Raw genomic sequence first — 27,729 nt, forward strand, 5'->3', positions numbered from 1 at the left:
GGGGCCACCACCACTGCCTCTGCCTCCGCTTCCTCTACCCCAAAGCAAAAAAACCACACTTACCTTGGGGAATGAGAAGTGGTGGGTCATCCCATACACATATGAAGTTCTGGCTCTTCTCTCCAGGATCTCTACTTGGAACTCACCCTTGTTGTGACATTTGTTGCCAAAGAGGTGGTCCAAGTTTTTAAAGTTATTATCCTTCTGCCTCATTTCCCTACCCCTGGTGGATTCATGGTGCTTTAATGAACAGAACTGCCGCACAGGCAAGTACAATTAGAAGACTGTCAAACAGTTCACCAGCCAGTGGGTCTTAGTGAGCTACAAAATTTTAGTTGCTTTGATTGCATGCTGATTTGCTTTCTGGAATTTGACAGAGTGGAGTGGAAAATCTCAGCTGTTTCCTAGAGTTGTTCTTTTATCTTGCACAAAATAATGCTAATTGATACCGTTTTAAAACAATATTTTTCAAGAAGCCCAAGGATTAAAAAATAATAATACACTAACATATATTAACTTTTATTATGTAACAGCAACATAATAAATAAATTTATGAATTCATATGGCCTTTACAAAAAGACAGAAAAGATATTGCACCAAGTTCAGGTACCGGCTATTTGGATTGAATATTTGCTAAACAAATGAGGCTCAGTGCAGTCAAAGCTAAGCACAGTTAAGACCTATTGATGTTAGTGGAAGAATTAACTGCACACTTTAACCTCCCCCATTGAGATCAATAGGACTGCAATTCTATATACACTAACCTGGGAGTAAGTCCCATTGTACTCAGTGGGACTAACTTCCAGGCACATGTGCCTGGGACTGAGCTGTAAAAATGCTTAACTTTGCCTGGACAATGCCCACAATATCTATCATCATATATACATTTGCGGAGTTAAGGCAAAACCAGATGATACCTCAAAATACAACAGAAGGCTTGAGAAACAGACATAATTAAAAACAAGAGGGGAGCATTTCCATCTCCGACTAATGAATTAGCTGTGTCTAAGGAACAAATCCCTTCGGTTTTTTAATAAAGTGGTTATTATCAATCATGTTAATTAAAGGTGAAGAACAAGTGTAATTTTCCTATAGAGCAAGGCTGTTTTGCAGAGCTTTGCCAAAATGATCCCGTTTAACCCTGGTAAGCATTTTTTTGTTAGCCTGATAATCTCTTCCCGTTACTAGAAAATACTTTCTGCAGAATATAAACTCCATCCATGTGCAAATAACATCCAACTGTGACCTACAGACTTTCAGTCGGGTGGTCCTCTTTGAGATACATTATCTGAAGGAAAACATCTAAGTGAATCATCCAACACACTGTACAAAGAGGAGTAATGAAGTCAATCACTTATCAATAACCATTATCTATTCCTTCCCAACTGAACAGGATGGATTTATGTTAATTTTTAGAGCGAGGGGAACAAAGACATGATATAACTAATATATCAATGAACGGTTCTTTGGCAGCTATGTATTAATCTTGATTGAAGACTGAACTCAAAGATTCTTAAATTATAGACCTGGTTGCCAGTCTTTTAAAAATATAATTGGGGGAAGGGGGAGAGACAACAATAATGATCCACTTCTCCCACAAATCCCATATGTCCAGTAAAGGAACTCTGAATAAATCTTGCAGGCAGCTTTTTTCGGCAACATCAAGCATAGATATTTACTGTCTGCTTTAGGTCGTAATCCAAATGCACCGTATTTTAAACACACAAAATTCGGTGAAATCTCAAAGGAGTTCAGAAAGGGTCAAATGCCATAAATGGAATCCATATTCACCCATGAGAAACCAAGAAAGAAAACATCAATCCAAAGGATGAGAAGATGATCTTCGAAGAACAGAAGCAATGACTGGTCCACACCTGGGTGAATGTCATGGAGAAATCGACCTTACAGGGGAAAGACCAGGAAGCCAGAAAATGTAGAATACTGCCATCCACCAACCAGATTACCTTTCTCCAGTTTCAGGTAAACCTTGTCTTCCTTGTCTAGATAAAGTAGGACTCCATTTGTAGCAGCTTCACGGGTGACATCCTTGTCCCCAGCAAAAGCAGAAATGACCGGTTTTCCATTGAGCATCAAGTTAACCTACAAGAGAGAAAAATAGCTGAAAAAAAGTTCAAGGTAACAGGGAAACCCAACTATCATTAGCAAATTCTATGCAAAGGATCGTTAGAAGCCACAAATACCTGGAGTCCACAGACTGTTTGCTGTTCTTGAAACATCCTTTCGGGAAACAGCAGTTACAAATACTTAAAGTATTCCATATGTGGAAGGGGAGGGACAGGGCAAAATGTGTTGGTGAGTATGGGTCTATAGCAGGCTCACTGTAGGAATAAAAATGCAAGAAGAGTCCTGCTGAATTAGGTCAAAGGCTCATCTAGTCCAGCATCTTCTTCTCACACTGGTCTACCAGATGTCCATCAGAAGCCTGAAAATCAGACCACAGTATAGCACTTTCCCCACCTTTGATTTCCCTCCTGACACCAATCCCTTTGTAAACGGTTTTGCATCTTTTCAAAATGGTGTGCAAAAGCTGCTGACCAGGTAGACCTCGTATTGCCAAAATGTTCACCAAAGTCACCCACCTTTCTGGATTAACCAGAGAGAGAACAATGTCAGCCCAGTGATGGCTCACTGTTATTAGCAGGCAATTGTGTACAGATATCTAAGCACATCAAAATGACCGAGTGCCAATGAAAAAGCCATAAGGAAAAAAATGCACACATACCCCCAAACACCCAAAATATGTTAAAAGATATAGGTGTTTATAAGCTAGTGCTAGAATGCTAAAAACCCAAATGGCAAAAGTAGAGTCTCTGGTACTAGGGCGTCATCTGCACTATAAATTTAAAGTATATTGTACCATTATAAACATTCATAAAGGTAAAGGTAAAGGTAAAGGGACCCCTGACCATTAGGGCCAGTCATGGCCGACTCTGGGGTTGCGGCGCTCATCTCGCTTTATTGGCAGAGGGAGCCGGCAGACAGCTTCCGGGTCATGTGGCCAGCATGACTAAGCTGCTTCTGGCGAACCTGAGCAGCGCATGGAAACGCCGTTTACCTTCCCGCCGGAGCGGTACCTATTTATCTACTTGCACTTTGACGTGCTTTCAAACTGCTAGGTTGGCAGGAGCAGGGACCAAGCAACAGGAGCTTACTACGTCGCAGGGATTCGAACCACCAACCTTCTGATAGGCAAGTCCTAGGCTCTGTGGTTTAACCCACAGTGCCACCCGCGTCCCCATAAACATTCATAGCTTTTCCAAAAAAACTGTAGCTGTTTGGAGACACCTGTTGCTCTCACAGAATTGCCATTCTCAGAACTCCAAAGGAAGAGGGGTTGATTATTAAACCGCTGTGCTGATTCTAGCTCTGGGAGTGGAATTGGGGTCTCCTAACAATTCTCAGCACCCTTAACAAACTACAGTTCTTTTTATTTTGGAAGGGAAGCCAAAAGCGATATGAAAATGCTTTAAATGCATTGTGTGAATGGGCCCTAAAAGAGAATATAGTAAATGAGAAACCTGGTGGGTCATTGAAATAAAGTAAGGTACATGTACACACTATGTTATTCTGGAGGTGAGAGCAAAGTGTTCAAAACATTTATAATTATGATTATGATTATGATTATTAATTTACACCCCACCCATCTGACTGGGTTGCCCTAGCCAGTCTGGGCTGCTTGCAGCATAATAAAAGCACAGCAAAAATGTCAAAAATTAAAAACTTCCCGATTAGAAATCTTCAGTGAAACAAGCATATCTACAGAATCATGAGGGTAGGAATGATCCCAGGTGCCAAGGTAAGTTAGTGCTGGAGCATACAATCAAGTTACTCTAACCAAAACTCTAATAAGGATCTTGGGATATAGAATGAAATCAAAAGCAGAAGGTTGGCTCAATAGCTCAGCAGTGCATCACCTGATTTACATGAAGAAGTTCTCAAGTTCGGCTCCTAGCATATCTTGTTCTTACTTAAGGACTCTTATAATTCCAGATGGTTCTAACTCTTACATAGCAAAATCAGATCTATTGGCATTGACTTGGAACTCTTGTATAATTCAAGTGAGCCATATATTTATCGCAATATTCAAACCAGGTTAAAGGACATTGAAAAACAAAACACTGAGTCAGCTGTAAATAAAATGTGCTCCCCCAGGTTCTATGGTTTAAATACGACAGATAACAGGGTCACTTATATCTCAAAATTAATAATTCCAGTCCAACGACTGAACGTTTCCCCCTCAGCTTTTGTCAATGGCAGGTATTCAAACATCCCCAGAAAAGACAGACGTTGTGGGTGTTCTTTGAACATGCCGGACATTGTAGAACATATTCTTTTCTACTGTCCATTGTACAACCAGCTATGCAAACACAAGCTATCCCTTTTTGGGGTAGTCTAACATCACGGCACAAAGAAAATATAAGATTCTATCTGTCTGACAGTAACCTGGAAGTAACTACCAGGGTGGGTGAGTTTTTGTCAATGGTATCTTCTTAGAGTGGTGAATGGCACTATTTAGCAGGAAGAAATTCCAATGAAAATCCTCATTAGTACATATTTTACATGGCTGTTTATTTGTATATATTTTAAAATTTCATATATGGATGCTTTATGATGGCCTATTCTTGTAATGCCTAATAAAGGTTTGGCAAAGTAAGTAAGTAGGCATATCTTCTTAGCAGGATCAGGCAGTGGGAAAGACCTCTGATTGAGATTTTTGGGCAGGGATGGCTAATGTGGTGCCATTTAGATATAATTAGACTACAACTCTCATCAGACCCAGCCAATGTGTTAGGAGTCACAGTCCATTGACATCTGGAGCACACAGTATTTCTTAACTCTGCCTTTTTAGAAAGCTATCCCTAGTCAATAATAGTGATTTAGATCAGGGTAGCGTAGTGATTTAGATTAGGGACGCGGGTGGCGCTGTGGGTTAAAGCCTCAGCGCCTAGGACTTGCCGATCATCAGGTCAGTGGTTCGAATCCCCGCGGCAGGGTGCGCTCCCGTTGTTCAGTCCCAGCGCCTGCCAACCTAGCAGTTCGAAAGCACTCCCGGGTGCAAGTAGATAAATAGGGACCGCTTACTAGCGGGAAGGTAAACGGCGTTTCCATGTGCTGCGCTGGCTCGCCAGATGCAGCTTTGTCACGCTGGCCACGTGACCCGGAAGTGTCTCCGGACAGCGCTGGCCCCCGGCCTCTTGAGTGAGATGGGCGCACAACCCTAGAGTCTGTCAAGACTGGCCTGTACGGGCAGGGGTACCTTTAGACTACAACTCTCATCAGACCCAGCCAATGTGTTAGGAGTCACAGTCCATTGACATCTGGAGCACACAGTATTGCTTAACTCTGCCTTTTTAGAAAGCTATCCCTAGTCAATAATAGTGATTTAGATCAGGGTAGCTAATATGGTGTCCTCCAGATATTGCTGGACTACAACTCCCATCATCCTTGATCATTGGCTTTGCTGGTTGGGACTTATGGGAGCTTGAGTCCAATAACATACAAAGTTATTGGCTATCCCTTATATGAGTGGACCAATGGCTTGGCCTGATATAAGGATGCTTCCTCTGTTCTTCAACTGTGGGGAAGGGCAAAGTAGAAAATGTACTAACAAGTGATTATTTCAATTACTCTCAGATTGACTGGCTAATTGTAAATTTGTGTCACAGCAAGCTGGCAAATAAATAGGCTTAAACATGCTTAGCTCTAAATTGGACAGTGCCCAAGAGTTTTAGCTATAATGAATGAGTGTGCCTTTACCAACACTGAGTCATGGAGCCAGCGACAAAGGAAATGACACTTGATTTAATCCTAAATTATTCCCAGAGCAGTACAAGAAGCTATAAACACTGTTGAACTTCCTGGAAACAGTGAATACAGCACTACCAAGTTCACCATATTATATGACTGGAAAATTGCCCAGAAAATCCAACAGAGTCATATTTCATTCCAAAAGGGTGCTTTTATTGTCAAAAGTGAGAAGGTTAGCTAGGAGGAAACTGAAAGGTAATGTCAGAAGGGTAAAATCTCTCAAGGGAGCATGGGTACTATTTTAATGCAGTATAACAGAAGTTCAAATAAAATGTATAGCACGGCTTCTAAAACAATCCTAAAAAGGATACTTTTGTGAATTACATTGAAAAGGCACGAAAATTAGCTGTAAGTTTTAAAAGGCGAGAAAGCTCACATTACAAAATGGAAGGCTGATGAAAATGAGAAAATTCAGGCAAATTGAATGTAAACCTACAGTAAGACAAAGCCAGAAGAAAATTGGGGGGCAAATGCCAAAAATATATAGAAAGAAGAAGAAGAAGAAGATTAAAAGAATTTAAATACAACAGAAGCAGGAAACCAGCAAGATTTCCTGCAAGATAAAGTTAGCATAACTTGTTAGCAGGGTAAAATTAGTAAAGGTAAAGGTACCCCTGCCCGTACGGGCCAGTCTTGACAGACTCTAGGGTTGTGCGCCCATCTCACTCAAGAGGCCGGGGGCCAGCACTGTCCGGAGACACTTCCGGGTCACGTGGCCAGCGTGACATCGCTGCTCTGGCGAGCCAGAGCCGCACACGGAAACGCTGTTTACCTTCCCGCTAGTAAGCGGTCCCTATTTATCTACTTGCACCCGGAAGTGCTTTCGAACTGCTAGGTTGTCAGGCGCTGGGACCGAGCAATGGGAGTGCACCCCGCCGCGGGGATTCGAACCGCCGAGCTTTCGATTAGCAAGCCCTAGGTGCTGAGGCTTTTACCCACAGCGCCACCAGCGTCCTAGGGAAAAATTAGCAATAGTTAAAAGAAGCATTCAATTTCAGTGAAGATGCACAAATTCTTTGCATCAACCTTCACTGCAGATGTTGGCCAGATGAACTCACCTGTACAGGTGAAAATGTTTGTGAAAGCTTTTAGCTCAGCACTAACCTGAACTGACAGGAGCTGATAATATAAGGTGTCAAAAGAAGGTTTACAATTAATTGAATTAAAAAACACACACACACAAACCCAGTCATAGGGCTAGGTGGCACTCAGCCAAGATTTCTTAAAGAACTCAGATGTAACAACATTTTCTCATAAGGCAGTTGCTACAACCCATTGATCATTTTGGCTGCCACTTTTTGAAACTTTTTTCCAGCTGGAAAAGAGTCAAAGTGGTTGAAAATAAATGCAGCGTATAAAAATAAATTAAAACCAGAGCAAATTTAAACACTAACCATTCAAAATACATAAAAAGCCCAAATTAGTACAGACCAAGTCCTACCCACCACACCAAAAAATAAGCACACTGTAGGAGACAACATTGATTAACTGACCACCTGGGTAGACAGAAAAGTCTTAGCTGGGTATCTAAAAGTTGGCAGAGGTGGCATCTGGAAGCAATTGGCAACTAGTATAGACTGTGGTGACCTCTAAGTAACCTAGGGTCACAACATTGGGACAGTGATGGAAGAGTACGCAAAGCATCGTTGTAGTGAGCACTGAGATGCACTAAGAAGGGTGTGAGGATCCTTGAAGTTTGCTACCCAGGACTGTAGTTCTTTGAGGGCAGAGAGCATGACTTCTCTGGGGCACACCTGCATCATTTACTCAGGCCTTCAGACCTGGGAGGTTATGACTCAAGCCCTCAGCACCGAAAAGGTGTGGCTGAGAGAACAGGGACAAGCAGTGCTCTGTGTATGTTCCTAAAATAATAATAATAATTTATTGTTTATACCCCGCCCATCTGGCTGAGTTTCCCCAGCCACTCTGGGTGGCTTTCAATCAGGTGTTACAAACAATATTAAATATAATTAAATATTAAAAACTTCCCTAAACAGGGCTGCCTTCAGATGTCTCTTAAAGATAAGATAGCTGCTTATTTCCTTCACATCTAAAGGGAGGGCGCTCCACAGGGCGGGCGCCACTACCGAGAAGGCCCTCTGTCTGGTTCCCTGTAACCTCACTTCTAGCAATGAGGGAACTGCCAGAAGGCCCTCGGCCCTGGATCTCAGTGTCTGGGCTGAATGATGGGTGTGGAGACGCTCCTTCAGGTATACAGGACCAAGGCCGTTTAGGGCTTTAAAGGTCAGCACCAACACTTTGAATTGTGCTTGGAAACGTACTGGGAGCCAATGCAGATCTCTCAGGACCGGTGTTATGTGGTCCTGGCGGCCACTCCCAGTCACCAGTCTAGCTGCCGCATTCTGGGTTAATTGCAGTTTCCGGGTCACCTTCAAAGGTAGCCCCACGTAGAGTACATTGCAGTAGTCCAGGGTGCATGTGAGAACTGCAGGCTTGAGTGGAAACCATTGCTTAATGGCACAATGGGCTTCATGTGTGTTAACTGACTGAAGGTGTGGCAGGACGGTCTTTGCTAAAGTGTTGTGATCACAGAACCTGGCGATAAACCGATGTTGTGCCCTCCAGAAGGTTGTGGGCTCCCATCATTGTAAACCATCAGCCTTCTTTCCTGGGGCTGATGGGAGTTGTAGTTCAGCGACTTTGGGAGCTCACCCTGGCCTATGTGATGTGTAGGAAAGACAAGGAATAACAATCAAATAAAATAGGACAACGCGCTAGCCAATCAGGGCTGTAAACAGCAGCAAGGAGGCATTTTACTCCTGCTCCAGAGGGTAGGACCTGAAGCAATAGCAGGAGAGAACAAGAGATTCCCACTAAACACCAGGAAGAACTTTCTGATGGTGAGAGCAGTTCAACAGTGAAATGGACTCCATCAGAAGGTGGTGGGCTCTCCTTCCTAGAAGAAGAAGAAGAAGAAGAAGAAGAAGAAGAAGAAGAAGAAGAGGAGGAGGAGGAGGAGGAGGAGGAGGAGGAGGAGGAGTTTGGATTTGATATCCCGCCTTTCACTCCCCTTCAGGAGTCTCAAAGCGGCTAACATTCTCCTTTCCCTTCCTCCCCCACAACAAACACTCTGTGAGGTGAGTGGGGCTGAGAGACTTCAGAGAAGTGTGACTGGCCCAAGGTCACCCAGCAGCTGCATGTGGAGGAGCCGGGAAGCAAACCCGGTTCCCCATATTACGAGACTACCGCTCTTAACCACTACACCACACTGGCTCTCTTGGGGGTTTTAAAGCAGTGGTTGGAGGGCCATCTGTCACGGATGCTTTAGCTGAGATTCCTGCATTGCACAGGGTCGGACCAGAAGGCCCCCAGGTTCCCTTCTAACTATACAATTCTATGATTTCATGAGTCACTGCCATACCATTCTAGCAACTGACGTGTTCCCTCCATATTTAAACATTACTGGAGCAGCAGGAGACTAGATGACGTGGAAATAGATCACACACTGCAGTGGCAATATATTCAGTGAGCCAGAGATAGGCTTGGCAAGAGCAGAAGAAAATACGCTGCACGTGACCATTCATTTTCACAGAGACATCTCCACATTCTTATCTTAAGCAATCTTGCTCTTTTCTCCAAATGAGGCAATTGCCTGAATATAGCAAGGGCACGAGGTCTTCCCATAGCTGGTATTTATGATGCTTTTGAGCATGATTTCCGTGTGCACATTACATAGTCTGGAAAGGCACCAAAGGAGAAGTGCAAAGGGGCTTTTAATCTTGCACCAAAGAACACAATGGGATTTTCTTTTAGCATATCACCCATCGCTTGGAATACCAGCAAAGCTTCGTAATCATCCTTGATAGCCATGGGTCAAAACAAAGCAAATGCACAAGCAGGTGCCTGGTCTCATCCTGTGCTCTCTGTACAGTGGTGCCTCGCAAGACGAAATTAATCCATTCCGTGAGTCTCTTCGTCTTGCAGTTTTTTCGTCTTGCGAAGCACGGCTATTAGCGGCTTAGCGGCTATTAACGGCTTAGTGGCTTTAAGAAAAAGGAAACAAACTTGCAAGAACTCGCAAGACGTTTCGTCTTGCGAAGCAAGCCCATAGGGAAATTCGTCTTGCGGAATGACTCAAAAAACGGAAAACCCTTTCGTCTAGCGAGTTTTTCGTCTTGCGAGGCATTCGTCTTGCGGGGCACCACTGTACTCATATACTCAAAGGTATATGACACCACCCATGTTTTGAGAGGTTTGCCTGAAATGGAGCTTAAAATCCTATTAAAATAAAAGGACATTTTAAGAACATGGGGATGGGGCTTTCTCCACTTACAATTTACAGTGGTGTAGTTGCTGTCTGATCTGATCTTTTTAAATTTTGCAGCTGATTCGTAGCACCTTTGGTCACATGTTGCTGTTGGCAGTGAGTGGGTGTGAGGTCTCCCTTTCTATTCTGCAAGCAGGTTGTATCCAAACTGAGAAAAGCTCCATGGCTGTAGCCACGCCCCTTGCATTCCTCCAACCAGTCAATGTTGGCATTATGAGCATGTGCCTTTTTGCAGCACACACACACACACACACACACACACACCTTTAATGCCCAGAATTCTGGAATTCCAATCTTGAGGGAGTATAGGAGATTCAAATGGAAACTATATAGGCTGGATCTAGACACATAGAAGAAGCATTTCAGTTTAAATTGTTGCAAATTTAAACAGGGAAAACGGGTAGCGAAAAATGGGACTCCATTTGGTGGCACAATATTATATTGCACATACAACGCATATAAATCGCTTTTTTATTTACCAGTCCAGCTGAGTCATATATGCGGCAGTTGTTGTGCTACACCAAACCTGGTTGCCATGATGACATTTTGTCTGCAGCCAAAGATGGCTGTTCTTGGGCAGTGCCCTGACTCAGCAGAAGCAGCATCTCAATCTGCTGAGATGTCTCAGGACCATCAGCTCAATCTGCAGTCTCCTCTGAACTGAGCTTGCAAATGGGAAGGCCAGAGGGTAGTGGCACAAAGCAGGTGCCTCACAAGCCATGCCCATCAGCCCCAACCCCCTCCACTCAGAAAGCAGGATCCATTCTGGGTTTTTTTATTTTTGCAGAGAGGAAAAATCTGCTTTTTAAAAAGTAAAATGTGAGGAATTCAATGTCACACTAAGGCAATCGTTCCATCAGGGGAAGCATTTCAGCTTACTTGAGAGTAGGACCTCTCTCCCCCCCCCCCATGCTGTTCTGGAGGTTCTACATGGGAGGAGGATAGTGGGAGAGAGAGAGAGAGAGAGACCCAGCAGCTATACTACTATAAATGGTAGGCATGGGAAGACAATAAGATGAACTCTGCTGGGTGAGTCCAAAGGCTCATCTAGCCTAGCATCCTCTTTTCATCAGTGTGGTCCACCAGATGCATGCAGACATTCTGTGCAAGCAGTGCCTGTTCTCAGCTTCTCAAATTCAGAAGTACAAGTGGCATAGGCAACAAAATGTTGCAGCATGGACTGTTGCTGATAAAGATTCCAGCCACTCCATTCCATTCCACTCCCCATATTTTCTGTCCCCTCCACAACAAAAAACAACACCCACGAGTCAAAATTCCATGGCCACTAAGCATGCTCAGTTCTCGCTGGTTTGTTTTTTCTTTGGAAGGGTCCCCCATTTAAGTCTATTGTTATTAAAGACTTGAACATGAGCAGAGGGGGCATGTTCACCACCACCCACACTAGTCAACCTTTGTTGCTGACAATGCTCCACAACCCAAGGGTACAATGAGGTGAGTGATAAACTGGCCCCTTCACCCTCCAGGGGTCTCAGGGTGTTGCTGCCATGGCTAAAAATTGGCTGCTGTTTCTTTAATGCTAAAAGAACTAAATCAGCATGAGTCAACGGCCTATAATGACTCATGCAATCATTCACCAAATTGTACCTGTATATATAGAGTGGTCGGTGTTAGTGTTGGGTGTGGGTTGGTTGGATGGTAAAAAGCTGGTTGCGTTTGGTGTGTGTAAAAAAGGCTGTCAGTTGTGGTTTGAGAGGAAGACTTTTTAAGAATAAAAGTAGCAATACTCTGCAAGAACACTCTTCTCAAAGACTATTTTGTGCCAACTAAGATCGAAAGACTAGGCAAAGGAGTAAAAAGGAGGTCAGAACCTTTTCTTTTTCAAACACAAACAGGTTATGGGCCCAGTGTTTCTGAGCATGTGCAGAGTGCAAAACGACTGGCAGCATCTCAGCAGGGAGCTGGTGAGTCCTGGTGGTGCAGCTGACCATATCTGAATCTGTGCCTACACCCCATGCCAGCATGACCCAACAAATATTTAATTCACAAAGCCATCCCAACTGGCTCGGTAAAGTGGAAATGCCCCCAAGCCAACTGGATACAGCCCAAGCAACCCATGGCACATGCATCGATCAGTCAGACTAATAATCCAGCTTCTTAATATTTGCCAGTTTGGAGTAGGTTTTTAAAAAAAGGTACATTCGAGGCACATTGCTGCAAACTTTATTTTATATCCTATTCAGACGTGTCATTAAGTAATCCATGTTCATTTTAAAGGTTTAACTGATTCTTTCTGTGTTTTACTGAAAATTATCTAGCATATGCTGGGGGTTTTTAAACAGCTTTGTGGATTTTAGATTGGGGGGGGGTTAATCCATCATTGTATTATGAACATTGCTTTGAGAGTTTGGGATCAGGTGGCCTATACATCTTTCTAAATCAACAAATACAAATTAGTTAATGTGGGTGTAGCCAAAAAAAATCCTACACAGCCCCTTGGAGTGATTGATTATTCCCACATGATACTAGGCCCTAGGGGGAAGGAGTGTCCCACAGGAAACCAAGAGAAGGTGGGACTGGTTTCTAAGGCTGGCTATGTGACTGAGGCCAGCATCACCCCAACATCAGACTGCTAAAGTGAGGAGACCTTCCTTCCCCTACTTTCCTGATGTTCCACCAATCTCCTGCCATAGGCTTGCCACTAGGATTCTTCCTCTCAGGCCTTGACTTCAATATCTGTTTCTGGTTGTATTCTCACTTGCTCAAAATGTGAGGGATCCCCATTCCAAAATGCTCTTCTCCTCTCACCTTTCTTTGGATGCTGCTTTGGAAGGCACTTGTTAGGATGTTGGACTAGGACCTCGGGGGTAAAGGTAAAGGACCCCTGAGAGTTAAATCCAGTCACGAACAACTCTGGGGTTGCAGCACTCATCTCACTTTACTGGCCGAGGAAGTCAGCATTTGTCCGCAGACAGTTTTTCTGGGTCATATGGCCAGCATGACTAAGCTGCTTCTGGCGAAACCAGAGCAGTGCACAGAAACACCGTTTACCTTCCTGCCGGAGTCGTATCTATTTATCTACTTGCACTTGACATGCTTTTGAACTGCTAGGTTGGCAGGAGCAGGGACCGAGCAATGGGAGCTCACCCCGTCGCGGGGATTCGAACTGCTGACCTTCCATTCGGCAAGCCCTAGGGTCTGTGGTTTAGACCACAGTGCCACCTGCGTCCTGGTAGGACCTCAGGGGACCAGGGTTCAAATCCCCACTTGGACATAAATCTCAGTGGGTGACACTGGGTCAGTCACTGCCTCCTAGCCTAGCCCTACCACACAGGTTGTTGTGATGATTAAACAAAGAGGAGGATTGCACCCTGAGCTCCTTGGAGGAAAAGGTGGGCTATAAATGCAAAATAATAATAAAATATCTCTCTTCCCCCAAACTGCTCTCTCTGCAAATGGGGTGGAATGCATTTCCACAATCCATCTCTTTCTCACTCTCTTCATTCTCCCAGGTTTCCTCCTCCTAATGCCTCATCAGAGCCAGTGTGGTGTAGTGGTTAAGAGTGGTGGACTCGTAATCTGGTGAACCGGGTTCGCTTCCCCGCTCCTCCACATGCAGCTGCTGGGTGACCTAGGGCTAGTCATACTTCTCTGAAGTCTCTCAGCCTCACTCACCTCACAGAGTGTTTGTTGTTGGGGAGGAAGGGAAAAGAGATTGTTAGCTGCTTTGAGACTCCTTAGGGTAGTGATAAAGTGGGATATCAAATCCAAACTCTTCTTCTTCATCAAGTCCATACATCCCTCTCTACATTCCTGCATAATCTCTGCACACTGAGGGGAAAAGTGTGATCGCCAGCCTGACCTGATTTACTGCTGGCGAGCCCTTCTGCAAAGACATATATAGGCAGAGCAGTACAGTTCTGCTCACACAAGAGAGAGGGGAAAGGGAAGTGGCTTTCATGAATCCCATCCTCCCTCTGCAGGTAAAATGTAAATGACCCCCTTGACTGTTAAGAAAAGACGACTATGGTGTTGCAGCACACATCTCGCTTTCAGGCTGAGGGAGCCGGTGTTTGTCCACAGACAGCTTTCTTGGTCATGTGGCCAGCATGACTAAGCTGCTTCTGGCGCAACAGAACCCCATGACAGAAGCCAGAGCGCACAGAAATGCTGTTTACCTTCCTGCCGCAGCAGTGTGGTGTAGTGGTTAAGAGCGGTAGTCTCGTAATCTGGGGAACCGGGTTCGCGTCTCCGCTCCTCCACCTGCAGCTGCTGGGTGACCTTGGGCCAGTCACACTTCTCTGAAGTCTCTCAGCCCCACTCACCTCACAAAGTGTTTGTTGTGGGGGAGGAAGGGAAAGGAGAATGTTAGCTGCTTTGAGACTCCTTAAAGGAAGTGAAAGGCGGGATATCAAATCCAAACTCTTCTTCTTCTTCTCCTTCTTCTTCTTCTTCTTCTTCTTCTTCTTCTTCTTCTCTATTTGCACTGGTATGCTTTTGAACCACTAGGTTGGCAGAAGCCCAAGAGGCTCAGTGGTTTAGACACAGCGCCACCCGCGATACTGTGTGTTCCTCAGAAAGGGGTCCTTTGGAACAGCACTCCAAGCTTTAGGGCCAAAGGGGAATTGTTTCCCCACATCCTTCTTCCATTATGTAGACTCAACCATATTCCAGTTCCTTCTGTGAATGGAAAGAGCCCTTCTGTTCACAAAGGGGCAGGGCTGGGTCAAACGCAGTCATTTTTCAGTCCTACTGATTTCACTGTTGCACTCAGATCTTGCTCATGGGCTTCTCAGACACATCTGAATGGCCATTGAATTGGACAAGGGACTAAATGTGTCTGGCCTGATCCAGAAAGCTGTTCTTATGCTGTTACATCAAATGCATGCTTCCTTTCATTGTGCTCATAGCATTTATTATCATGAAATTACTTCCAACACTCCCCAATGTGAGATTCACAGAAAAGTTGTAGCACATAATTAGAATGCAAGCACTCTCTTTATTTTGAACTCTCAAGGCCATATCTTGAACTGGTGAGCAACATTGTTATCTTAAAATGTCACTGAAATCCATTTGCTATTGGCCAAGTTGAGCTATTTGCTGTTTCCTAACTCATCAACATGGGTGCATTTAAACTATTTCTATTTACAATAGAAAATGGATTTTCGCTATTATCCATTTATCTATATATATTTTTTAGGGAAATGGGGAAGGGGAGAAGGAAGGAATGAAATGCTAACAAATGTGTTCCAACAGATTTTTTGAATCAACATACCTGGATTGTTTGGCTCTGGTAGACTTTAATTACATGAAAATTAAAACTGTAAATTCCTTTTCTTGGTGCTACAAAGACAGACTCCAGCGTAAAGAAATTCCCCACATTTACTAGGATCTACAAATTAAAGAGAGAGGAAATAAGAATTAATGGAAGCATTCTGTGTTCTTGGGGGGAAATATAATTAATTTGCAACAGACACAAAATTTCTCACCATGCCTACACATCTAAAGCCAAGGTGTTAATTTTTAACCCCAATACTAATTTATTGTACATAAAATTAAGATTTCCAGACATAAGAAATATTTTCCCCAGCAAGATTAAACTGGCCTAGACATCCTTTCTTTAAGGTTACAATTCTGTGCATGCTTAGTTCATACCCTCCAACATTTCTCCGAGGAAAATAGGGACATGCCATTCCATAATGATAATTTTACTATAGATACCCCACACATCTTACTGGGTTGCTTCAGCCACTCTGGGCAGCTTCCAACATATATAAAAATATTAAACATTTTTTTAAAATTCCCTATACAGGAATGCCTTCAGACATCTTGGGGGGGTCAGATAACTCCATACCCTGCATTTCTCCAATGAAAATAGGGACATCCTAAGGAAAGGTGGGACATTCTGGGATCAAATCTGAAACCGGGACGGCATCTCTAAATCAGGGGCATCCCTAGAAAATAGGGACTCCTAGAAGGCCTGTTAGGTAAAGGACCCCTGACCATTAGGTCCAGTCGTGGCTGACTCTGGAGTTGCGATGCTCATCTCGCTTTATTGGCCAAGGGAGCCGGCGTACAGCTTCTGGGTCATGTGGCCAGCATGACTAAGCTGCTTATGGCGAACCAGAGCAGCACACGGAAATGCCGTTTACCTTCCCGCCAGAGCGGTACCTATTTATCTACTTGCACTTTGATGTGCTTTCGAATTGCTAGGTTGGCAGGAGCAGGGACCGAGCAACGGGAGCTCACCCTGTCGCGGGGATTCAAACCGCCAACCTTCTGATCAGCAAGTCCTAGGCTCTGTGGTTTAACCCACAGCGCCACCCGCGTCCCTTGGAAGGCCTGTTAGTTCAGGTCAAATGGGCCTGCTTTTGAGTTTGCCAGGATAAGGTCCACAATGCACAGGCTGTATCCTGAAAACTGAACAGCTCCTTAGTTCCACTAAAGCTCTTGCTGAGTTTTAAGTACTGCAGAGTTTTAAGCCACCTCATCATAGTGAGGGGATAGGCTCCTGTTTTTAAAATCTGTTTTGCAGCACAATTCTGGTGATGTAAGCCCCACCACAGTAGCCAGGTAGGCACAAGCAGAGCACACAGAATGCCGACAGCTGCATCAGCAGCACAAAGGCATGATGTTACACCAGCATTACAGTGATGCAGCACAATGCTTCTGACACTGCAGGACGATCTGCCCGTGCAAATATTTACAGTTAGGGCATACTCCTCAAACCAATTATGTCCTGATGCTAGATGTCGATGGTCTATACCTAGATTAAAGAAGTGAGCTCCTTGCACATCGGGTTCACTAGGGACATAACTTTAAATGCAGCATGGGAGATTTTCAAAATTATGGCAAACTTGTAAAAGAATGATCTAACAAGACAATCCAAGCCCCAGCTAGTAGGCCATGGCAGGGCATGGCAAAGCAGCAAAGCGACTGCTATATCCACAACTCTGGGTGTATATAGGTCAGAAAGCCCTGGGGGCATGTCAAGGAATCTCCTTTCACCATCAGGCTTTTGCTTTCTTTGTTTCTTTTATGTCTATTTATGGATATATATTTTTGAGTACAAGTCTCACAGGTAATTAACAGTGCTGCTACAAAAAATTAGGCACATCTAATAGCCATAACGTTATGCTCAAAAGATGCTGTCCACGTTCTCTGCTGTTGTGCCCAACCTGTTCTATTTCGTAGATGCCACAACACACTAGCTGCCAATAGCACCACCACCCAAAAAATCAGCGCTGAATAGGTATAGGGAAAACTGTTTCCCTTATGGCAATCTGATCCATGGACTACCCTGGAGCTACCTTTGAAGGTGACCTAGAAACTACAACTAATCCAGAATGTGGCAGCTAGACTGGTGACTGGGAGTGGCCACCAAGACCACATACCACCAGTCCTGAAAGACCTACATTGGCTCCTAGTACGTTTCCGAGCACAATTCAAAGTGATGGTGCTGACCTTTAAAGCCCTAAACGGTCTTGGCCCAGTATACCTGAAAAAGCATCTCCACCCCCATCGTTCAGCCCGGACACTGAGGTCCAGCTCCAAGGGCCTTCTGGTGGTTCCCTCCCTGCGAGGAGTGAGGTTACAGGGAACCAGACAGAGGGCCTTCTCGGTAGTAGCGCCCACCCTGTGGAACACCCTCCCACCAGATGTCAAGGAAATAAACAACTACCTGATTTTAGAAAACATCTGAAGGCAGCCCTGTTTAGGGAAGTTTTTAATGTTTGATGTTTTATTGTGTTTTTAATATTCTGTTGTGAGCCGCCCAGAGTGGCTGGGAAACCCAGCCAGATGGGCAGGGTATAGATAATTGTTATTATTATATTATTATATATATATGGAGAGATGAGTGGGAGCCAATAAGGATCCAAAGAGGTGGATAGGGTTAGGATCTGGGCTTTTATGCCTCCCTACTATCTCAATCCCACATTGGTTGGTTGGTTTGCAGGAACATCCCCACAATAGCCCTTGCATGCCCTTCGCCACAATACCACCCCCAACCCCACCCCTAACACCTTTCCATATTGTTAAAGCAGTGTGATTATTGGGAAGGAAGACCTTCCGATGTCCAGTTGAGTACAGACCCAATTTGGATGATCTCCAGTGTGGTAAAAGCACTAGATGTGCAGGGGGTATGGTTGTGCATGCACACAAACTGCTATGTATGTGCATAATGTGCCATCCATCACATGTCTACCGGGCATTACACACATCTGTCTGCTTCACACAGTCTTTCCATGCCCTTATTGAAATCTGCACATGCATTCCTTTCCTGTATTGCAACACAGAGTGTTCGCATATATCAAATGATGCACTTGTGACATCATATATATGCCTGGTGTGAGCTGCATGCATAAGTCCAAGCCACACTCTGTGTAATAGTACACTTGAGCCATGGGAGCACTTATTTTCATAGAATAGCCCCAATTAGCTGGCTTCCCATAAACAAAGGGATTCAGGGATTTATTTGAAGTGCTTCAACTTAGAAGAGCTTGAATGGAAAGGGCAGTTGTGCTTCCAAAGGGATAATAATAATAATAATAATAATAATAATAATAATAATTGCATGGAACTGAATGGGAAAGCCCATTTCTGCAGGAACTTCACAGGTATATCAGAGCAAGCAACGGGTTTTGGAGCATAGGGAACAATGATCATTAAGGAGACTGCAGGTATAGTCAACTACAGAAAGATAAGATCCCCTTATGTCTCTTGCAGACATAAATCCTGGCCTTTCTTTGGGTAGCTTTGGGAATGGCTGGGTTGTGTTACAAATGGGTCCAATCCACAGAAAGTCAGGCATGTGTGAGCCCTATTGATTTTAATGGAATTTATTTCTCAGTCCTAAACACAGCCTTTAAAAATTAGCCTCATTGATCTCAAGGAAGTGTACTTCCCAATAAGTGGCTTTGGGCTGCAGTTTATAACTGGAAAAGCAAACCTATTGATCAAAATGGGGCATGTGTGTATATATATATTGTTCAAGATTCTAACCTTTAAATCCTTGCATAACTTTGAGATCACTTGCTCTAGTACATATCTCCCCCTGCCCTTATATCATCAAATGAAGCCCTCATTTTACCCAGCTTTAAACTACAAAGGAGCACAACTGGACCATTTAAGGTGTTCTTCCTATGGAGGTTAGGATGCCCCCTCCCTCTCAAAACATTTCAACCACCACTAAAGAAAACTATTTGTTTTCTTAGGCATAAGCTGGGCTTGGAAGAGGTTGTGGGTGGTGCTTTGTTGGTTGCTTTGCAGCATTCATTTTATTCATGTTTCATTTTAATTGTGGATTTTGTTGTGTTTTATTATTACCCACATTGTTGATTTTAGCGCTTCTTGGTTGGCAATTAAGAAAAGGGAGGGAGCGAGGGAGCGAGAAATCTTGATCTGAATTGCAGCACAAAACCTCCCCAGTGTATATGCATGGCTTCCACAGCTGACTATGGAGGTGACAGGCAAAGATCTATAAACACTCAGGGTCCTTTTCATTTCTGTAGGCATTGATCAAAGCATCCTTCTTAGGAAAGTTACTTTGCTGAATCATGGGTCAATGTGTTCAGGATTGTGGAACTAAACTGGAGAAATCACTGACTAGCCCTAGGGTCTTCAGTCTGGCTCCAGGAAAAGGATCTGAGGGTAAATTCTTTCATAATATTAGTGCTCAAATTACGAGAGAAGAGGTGGGCATGTTAATGAAACCCACAAGCTTCACTCTTATCTTGTCTCAGTTTTAACCATATTATGGTCCCCAGACCCTGGGGGTGGCAGCTCATATGATAAGGCCATTAAGCTCCTCTAGCTCCCTATAATTCTAGCACAGCTAGCCTGTTGGACAAGGTAAAATGCTCCGGTGCTTCCAAAACTGATCCCTGCATTCAGATATTCTTTCAGATTTAAAAATAAAATAAAAACTATTAATATTTGGCACCCAGCACATGATGGTGTTGTTTCCCCAAGACAACATTCGCCCCAGACAACAGTGGCCGTTCAAAAAGAAACTGTTCCATGCAGAAAAGTCATCCTGTTTTGTCATCATCATCATCATCATCATCATATATTATTTATACCCCGCCCATCTGGCTGGGTTTCCTCAGCCACTCTGGGCGGCTTCCAACCAAATATTAAAAACAATACAGCATCAAACATTAAAAACTTCCCTAAACAGGGCTGCCTTCAGTTGACTTTTAAAAGTAAAATGGTTGCTTATTGCCTTGACATCAGCTGGGAGGACATTCCACAGGGCAGGCGCCACTACCAAGAAGGCCCTCTGCCTGGTTCCCTGTAACCTCACTTCTCGCAGCGAGGGAACCACCAGAAGGTCGTTGGTGCTGGACCTCAGTGTCCGGGCTGGATGATGGGGGTGGAGATGTTCCTTCAGGTATACAGGACCGAGGCCGTTTAGGGCTTTAAGGTCAGCACCAACACTTTGAATTGTGCTCAGAAACGTACTGGGAGCCAATGAAGATCTTTCAGGACAGGTGTTATATGGTCTCGGCGGCCACTCCCAGTCACCAGTCTAGCTGCCTCATTCTGGATTAATTGCAGTTTCTGAGTCACCTTCAAAGGTAGCCCTACATAGAGAGCATTGCAGTAGTCCAAGCGGGAGATAACTAGCGCATGCACCACTCTGGCAAGACAGTCTGTGGGCAGATAAGGTCTCAGCCTGCATACCAGATGGAGCTGGTAGACAGCTGCCCTGGACACAGAATTAACCTGTGCCTCCATGGACAGCTGTGAGTCCAAAATCTGTTAAGACTGTCTGCAGATCTGCAGTTGAGGACAACTGAGTTCAAAGTGGATCTGGGAGCATTATAATAAACATGTGCTGTAAAATCAACACAAGCTTATCAACCTGAGTGGTCTCAGGAGACCTGTTTGCATCAGATCCCAAAATGTTTCAGTAATAGTGTACATTATTGCACTTGTAACAGGGGTGGGGAACATGTGGTCCTCCTGATGTTGCTAAACAGTTCTCATCAATGGCCATGCTGGCTGGAACTGAGGAGGAGCTGGCAGTCGAACCATATCTAGAGGGACACAGGTTCCCCATTCCCCACTCCAATGAAATTATACTGACATGGCACCTGGGATGCCACCTTGAGCACTTAATTCCTGACCTTAGGATAGGCCTATCTCTATCTGCCTCCCTCACTGATCTCTAATAAAAGCATATTTTCTTAAAATAGCAACAACAGCAACAACAACCCTACTAGGAATCTTTTATGATGAAATGTTCCTATTCTTTGTTGGTCTCAATTTAAAATTAAAGAAGTGATGAAAATCGACTCAATTGTTGTTTTTTTAATTAGATCTCACATACTTGAGAGGCAGGCTACTTATTAGCCACAGAGGAAGTGACCATGATTCAGTGGTAAAACTGCTTGGAATGATTTCATTGAATTTCAAAGTAATGTCACCTCCCCCTTTTTCTTCAAGACCCTCCTTAAAATCCACCTTCCCATGAAGACTAGAGCTTAACTCAGGGATGGCGCTCATGTGTGCAGTTCTCCAGACACTGAATCCCATCATTCCAAGTGAGCAGGGCTAAAGGATGAGGATGATGGCAGCTGTAGTCCATGTCTGGAGAGCCCCCAGTCCCTCAGCCCTGTCTTAACTCCTTACTGCTCAGCCTCTGCTCAAATGATGGCTAGGTACATATAAGAACCTAATAAGAGCCTCCTGGATCAAGCCAAGGGCTCTTCAAGTCCAGCATCCTATTCTCACAGTGGCCAACCAGAGCCACAACAACATTCTGCCCAACTGCAGTTTCTAGCTACTGGTATTCAGGAGCATTGCTGCCTCTAAATGTAGAGGCAGGACATGGGCATTAGGCTCAGTAGCTATTGGTGGGCTATAAGAGTCTAATCCTCATTTAAAGCCACTCGATGGCCACCACTGCTTCTCGTGGGAGCAAACTATGAGCTGGCTAGAGAAGTACTTTCTTTTACCTTCCTTATTCATTTTATTGCATTTATACCCCATCTTTTTCTCCATGGAGTACAATGTAGTAGCAGCAGCAGCAATTATTATTATTATTATTATTATTATTATTATTATTATTATTATTATTATCTTATACTCCACCCATCTGACTGGGTTGCCCCAGCCACTCTGGGTGGCTTCCAGCATAATAATGGTTTTCCCTTTCCGCATTTAATCCTCAACAACAACCCTGTGAGGTGAATAGTCTGGGAGACAGTGACTGGCCCAAAGTCTGTGTGGAGACTTGAACCCTGGTCTCACAGGTCCTAGTCTGAATCTCTAACCACTACACTATACTGGCTCTCTAGTTGTATTTGCTCACTTTCATCACTTGTTAGCCATACTTCTCTTCCCTCCCTGCTGCTTTTTTTTCCCCTCGCCAACTGAGGCAGCAATCTTATGCCCACCTGTCTGGAAGTAAACCGCATTGAACTCAATGGCACTACTTCTAAGTACACATGAATCGGATCACATTGTCAGTGTAATATAGTGAGAAGGTAAGAAACTGAGCAGTGATTCATGCATTCCTTGGTTGGAATCTCACCTCTGCCAAAAGCTCATCCAATGACCAGGGGCACACTTTTCTACTCAGCCTCCCACCTGCAATATGGGGGTGATTGTGCTGATCTACCTACCCTACAGGGTTGTTGTACGGATTATCAGGACTGACCCAAGGCATTTTGCAGCCTGAGGCAATGAAGAAAATGGTGCCCTCCACTCCAAGTTTAGCTATAAAAGAACATGATCATTTAAATCAGTAGATGGCGTAAACATAATCCACTGTATTATGCTGCCTGCCTCCTCTTTCCATAAATTTATGGATAAGATATTCCAAAACTGAAAGAACTGAGGTGGGGCCAGAGATAAAATATTTGCTATGAGGTATAGTATGTTTCTGCATCACACCCCTTTTGCTGCATGCCCAGCACATGCTCCTTGAGGTGGCCACCTCATTTTACCTAATGGTAGGACTGGCCCTGAAGACTGCAACCAATGTGAAGTATTACAGTTATTCCTCTTCTTATATTGTAAGCTCCTTGGAGAAGTTCCAATGTGTGTATGTTACCCTGTGGAGTTCTCGTTATACACGGATGACATCATAATATATTGATAATACTCTTGAGAAGATGAAAAGGAAGAGGTAGAAGAGGAGGAGGGGGAAATGGTAGCAATGTACGTTTTAAACCTAAAGTCTGAGGCCCAATCTACAGCATCTTTTGGGGAAGGGACTTAGGAACATAGGAAGCTGACATATACAGAGTCAGACCAATGGTCCACCTCAGCACTGTCTACTCTGAACTGTCTACGTGGCATATTTAGGAGGAGATGGGAAATTCATGTTACACATTTTATATACTTGTACTTTTGTAATATTTTTGGGAAATGCAAGAATTAATATTATATTTTTAGAAGTATTGTTCTGACTAGCAGTGACTCTCCAGGACTTCAGACAGGGGACACTTCCAGAGCTACCTGGAGATGCCAGAGATCAAACCCGTGACCTGTATGCAAAGAGGATGCTCTGCCACTGAGTCATGGCCTTTGTGCCATGAGAGCTGCTGGCAGTCTGGGCAGACCATACTGAGCTAGATGGCCTGTTGACGTGAAACAGTCAAAGGCAGCTTCATCACATTTCTGACTCTGCAGAAGTCCAGGGGAAATATTTACAGGAGTTGCACCTTGGTCATTCTTAGGAGGCAGCTCACGTACCCCTTTACGTGCATGGCTGTCAGCCACACACTATACTGGTGAAAGTGATCTGTCTTTCCCTCCCACCACCCCATTACACCTCAGTCCTAAGTACATTTGCATGAGTTCAATGGAAAGTCGGTTTTAGTTAGCTTTGCCACTGCTAGCTGAAATCGGTTGGAATTTCTTCCAAACATAAATGCGCTTTCAGATCTGTTAGTGTGGGGATGGATTCCAGTTGTCGTGGCAATTGAGGAAAAACAATGTCTTTACATATATCACACAACATATGTTGGCTCCTTGCTCAGTCTTGATTGGAATGAGTGTGAAGGCATGAGAGGTGAGTGGGTAGTTTCTCACAAGAAAGCAGGAAGCAAAGAACATAGTAGGAAGAGGAGAAATTAATTGCATGGCACTTTTAGGTTCTGCACAAGTGATGGGTGGGCACGAACACTTTTAAAATTCAAGGCTCATAACCTGTACCTAAGGGGGAGAAAAGCCCTGCATCTTGCCTTGCACTCCCTTTCAAAAGATACAGGCAGCTGTCTGATGCCCTGGCCATTTCCATGTCTCTTACATATCCACCTGTCTCCTGGCATCTTGAAAAGGTTAATGGCAGTGTGACTTGAGCAAGGTACAATATTCCCAGAACTCTTTGTAGTCATGGGAGAGAGTGAAGATCCATCATTCTCTCTGAAGAATATGCTGTGAAAGACTAAAGAGTAACTTCCTGGGGCTTAATTAACCCACTGCGCTAATATTTGCAAAGATAGGCTATTCCACCTGCTATCATACATAATCAGAAGGGGGTGATAGAGGAAATAGCTGAGGGTAGAGTATTAAACAATTCCCAAGAAGGCAGAGACATTTCAAACTGGAGCTGACACAACATAATTACAATGCCTTCCACCACCATTTCTTTCTTTCTTTTAAAAATACATATGGATCTGATCCAGCCCAAACTGCACTCTTGTATATCATATAGATTTTAATGGGAGAAACTGACACACATGTTAAACTCTTGCATTAAAACAAATGGACTTTAAAAAAGGTAGTAGCATTATCTCATAGACAGCTGAAAATATAAAGTGTGTTGTTGTTGTTGTTTTAAAAAATCTTTTTTGTTAAAGGATTCATTCTTATTTATAAATGACTTAACATTGACAATGCAAGACCTTACTTTGGAGTGGGGATGAATAACTCTTTGTTTTGTCTAACCATTGATCATATGCCTGGACAGAGGGTATGTTTGGTGTTTGTCTCTGAGAGGTAGATCAGGGGAAAGTGAAACAGGGTGTCTTTCCAATATTGCAACATTCTGCAGTGATACAATAAAGGTGCAGTGGATCTTTCAAAGGACTGCCTCCATATTCCTGTTACCTGACTGTGTTTGATTGCTATATACATGCCAATGTGATTGCACCAGAATAAATAGATTTTGGGTTACGATGGGTGCCTAAATTTCACTTATGGATTTTGACACTTTATAAAGTGATAAAAGGTTTGGACTGCTGTGAAAAGGTGGCTGGAAAGCAAACAGGAATATCCCACAGAGTTAGATAGGATATTTGGACATATTCAACTGCACACAATGCCCTTCCTTAGAATCTTAAAAATCCCCACACTTTCCCTTCAGGTATCAAATCATCTGAGCTGGAAGGCTATAATCCTATGCACACTTAACATGCCCACAGCGGGGCTTACTTCTGGGTGAATATTCTCAGGACTGGGCTACAAGAGTGCAGAAACAATAAGGTCTCTGCATTGGTGACTACCATCACCAATGACTGCAAATAATCTAAAACTGGATGCATTCCTGAGCAGTCTGGTCTTCCTTCATTAATCTCAGATACACAGACCTTGTTTAAACACCATACCTTTTTTTCATAAGAATGCAAACTTTTAGGTAGTAGGTGACTGTCATTTCTGAATACTGAACTCTGGAAACTTATGTAACCCTGCATGAGTTATAAGAGAGTGGAATGGTAGGAATCTAAATCAATAAGTAGTAAAACAAACTGCTGTATTCTCAGAGCAAAGCAGTCTGCGTCTTCCTGGTTACAGCCTTATGATTAATTCAATCCAAAGACTTACAATGTGCAAATGCACTCTTCCTTGGTAAAGTGGAATGGCCATCAAACTTCACTGCAAAGGCAAGGAAGTGTCGGTTGGAAGGAAATGAGCCTATTGACCGAGAGTTTCCAATGCCACTTGGTAAGTTTCAGCCCACTGCTTGTAAAGGAGCATTAAAGAGTTCACAGATCGACTCCCACCTGTTGATCCCCACCTCCTCCCCTGAACTGATCTCGTCTCAGCTTCATGACCGGTTGCCTCGCCACTCCACTTCTCATCGAATCCCTTTCCCAAATGATAACACTTCTCTCTATATATTTTTAAAAATTGCTCCTCCCTTGATCAAAACTACTCATCCTTTGACCGATTCTTCTCTCGCTCTTCTTCTTAACCTCCTGGGAGGGGAAAATGATGAGAATGTCCTGCCTTTTAAGAAAGAATATATATTCATTCACTTCCTATATTACCTGATCGAAGTAGATTATCCTGGTTTTGTTGCTCATCTCGGAAGGTTCGTGGTTGGTACTCCTGACTGCCGAGAAAGCAACCTTGGAATTAGCAGCCCGTACGGAGATCCCCAGAGGAGAAGAAGACGATCCCTTAGAATCGGTAGCCGGGTTGGAATCGCACACGACCAAGCATTTCCCTTCCAGGACGATGGGCTCCGTGTCGTTTTGCGCCCAGACGGGGAAAGTGGGAAGCGCCAACGCCAGGAGGACGGTAGGCACCACGGACAGCGCCCTGCTTGAAGCGCCCATGTTCAGCACCAAGAGAGGCGGACAGCGAAACCGTGCTCGGAGCGCCCCAGCGACGCCTCTCGTTCCTCCTCTCTCCACGCTTACACACCAAGCTAGCGGTAGCAGCCCTACCAGCAGTTGGGGGGGAAAGGGGGAGAAGAAAGCACACCCGCTACCCGGCGCACCAGCAGCGAAATCTTCCTCTTTTTCACTCTTCCAGCAATTCCAGCAAAAAAAAAAGTCAGTCTTCCCTCTTCCCTTTTTTTTTTTTTTTTGGTCCTTTAAAGAGCTCTTGGAAATAACCTCCCGGACAAAATCAGCACTCCCCAAAAACCCTGTTCTTCCCGGTCCAACCCCCCCTCCACTATCCACAAGGAGCAGAGAGGGGGGGAAGCCCTAAGGTGAATTATTGATGAAAGAGAGGAAAAGAGAAAGAGAGAGAGAGAGAGATCAGGAAGAAATAAAAACATTTGACGTAGCCATGATTCGTTGCATGGCGAGCCTGTCTCCTTTTCTTGTCCTGCAGGAATCTGAGCAGACGTGTCCAGCTCCTGACGGCAGGAGCTTGCCCTCTACGCTAGCTCAGGCACTGCTGGCTGAGCTCATTTGCCAGGATGCTTTGCAAAAAGCGGAGTTCCCTCGCTCTTTACCACAATTCCCCCCAGCGTCATGGCACACAGAAGCACGCCCAGCCCTCTCTCTTCCCCTCTCCCTCTCCTCCGCACACCCCGCTGCATGCTAAGCTTCGTGCGTCTACCAGCCTTTCCCCAGGATTGCCCTCCTAGGCTGTCGTCCCAGATAGAACTCCCACCCCCACCCCAAACAAAACAAATAGAATATTTTGGAGAGTGCAGAACAGGACGATTTAACCCCAAATGAAACGTTGGCTACGTGCCTTAGGTATATATATTTTTTTGTGGCAAGCATTTAAAATATTGACCCAATGATCAGGGAGGTCTTTATAGGACTACAACAGCCAGGCAGGCAAATTAACCCTTTCAGGACTGCAGAATAGCTTGCACTCAATGAGACACAAACTGTGGTGCTCTGCAATACGTAACATGCGTAAGAGAAGCACACACACCGTCTATCTCATTTAAAAATAGATGAGGAACATTACACTTAAAAATCTTCAGCTTCTTGGTAAAACATCCCCAA

At 44.1% G+C, this 27,729-nt stretch overlaps 1 protein-coding gene across 1 annotated transcript; it reads right to left on the reverse strand.

Annotated features, from left to right (window-relative positions):
* Window positions 1–503: 503 nt before the first annotated feature.
* Window positions 504–27,283, reverse strand: CBLN4 (cerebellin 4 precursor). The gene is made up of 3 exons (XM_028735242.2): window positions 26,302–27,283; window positions 15,351–15,467; window positions 504–2,100 (listed from the first exon to the last, which is right to left on the reverse strand). The coding sequence occupies exons 1-3, from the start codon at window positions 26,590–26,592 to the stop codon at window positions 1,903–1,905; spliced, it is 606 nt and encodes a 201-aa protein (XP_028591075.1). The 5' UTR covers window positions 26,593–27,283; the 3' UTR covers window positions 504–1,902.
* Between the last annotated feature and the right edge of the window lie 446 nt (window positions 27,284–27,729).

Source organism: Podarcis muralis, chromosome 5 (genome assembly GCF_964188315.1).
Source record: "Podarcis muralis chromosome 5, rPodMur119.hap1.1, whole genome shotgun sequence".
NCBI lineage: Eukaryota > Metazoa > Chordata > Lepidosauria > Squamata > Lacertidae > Podarcis > Podarcis muralis.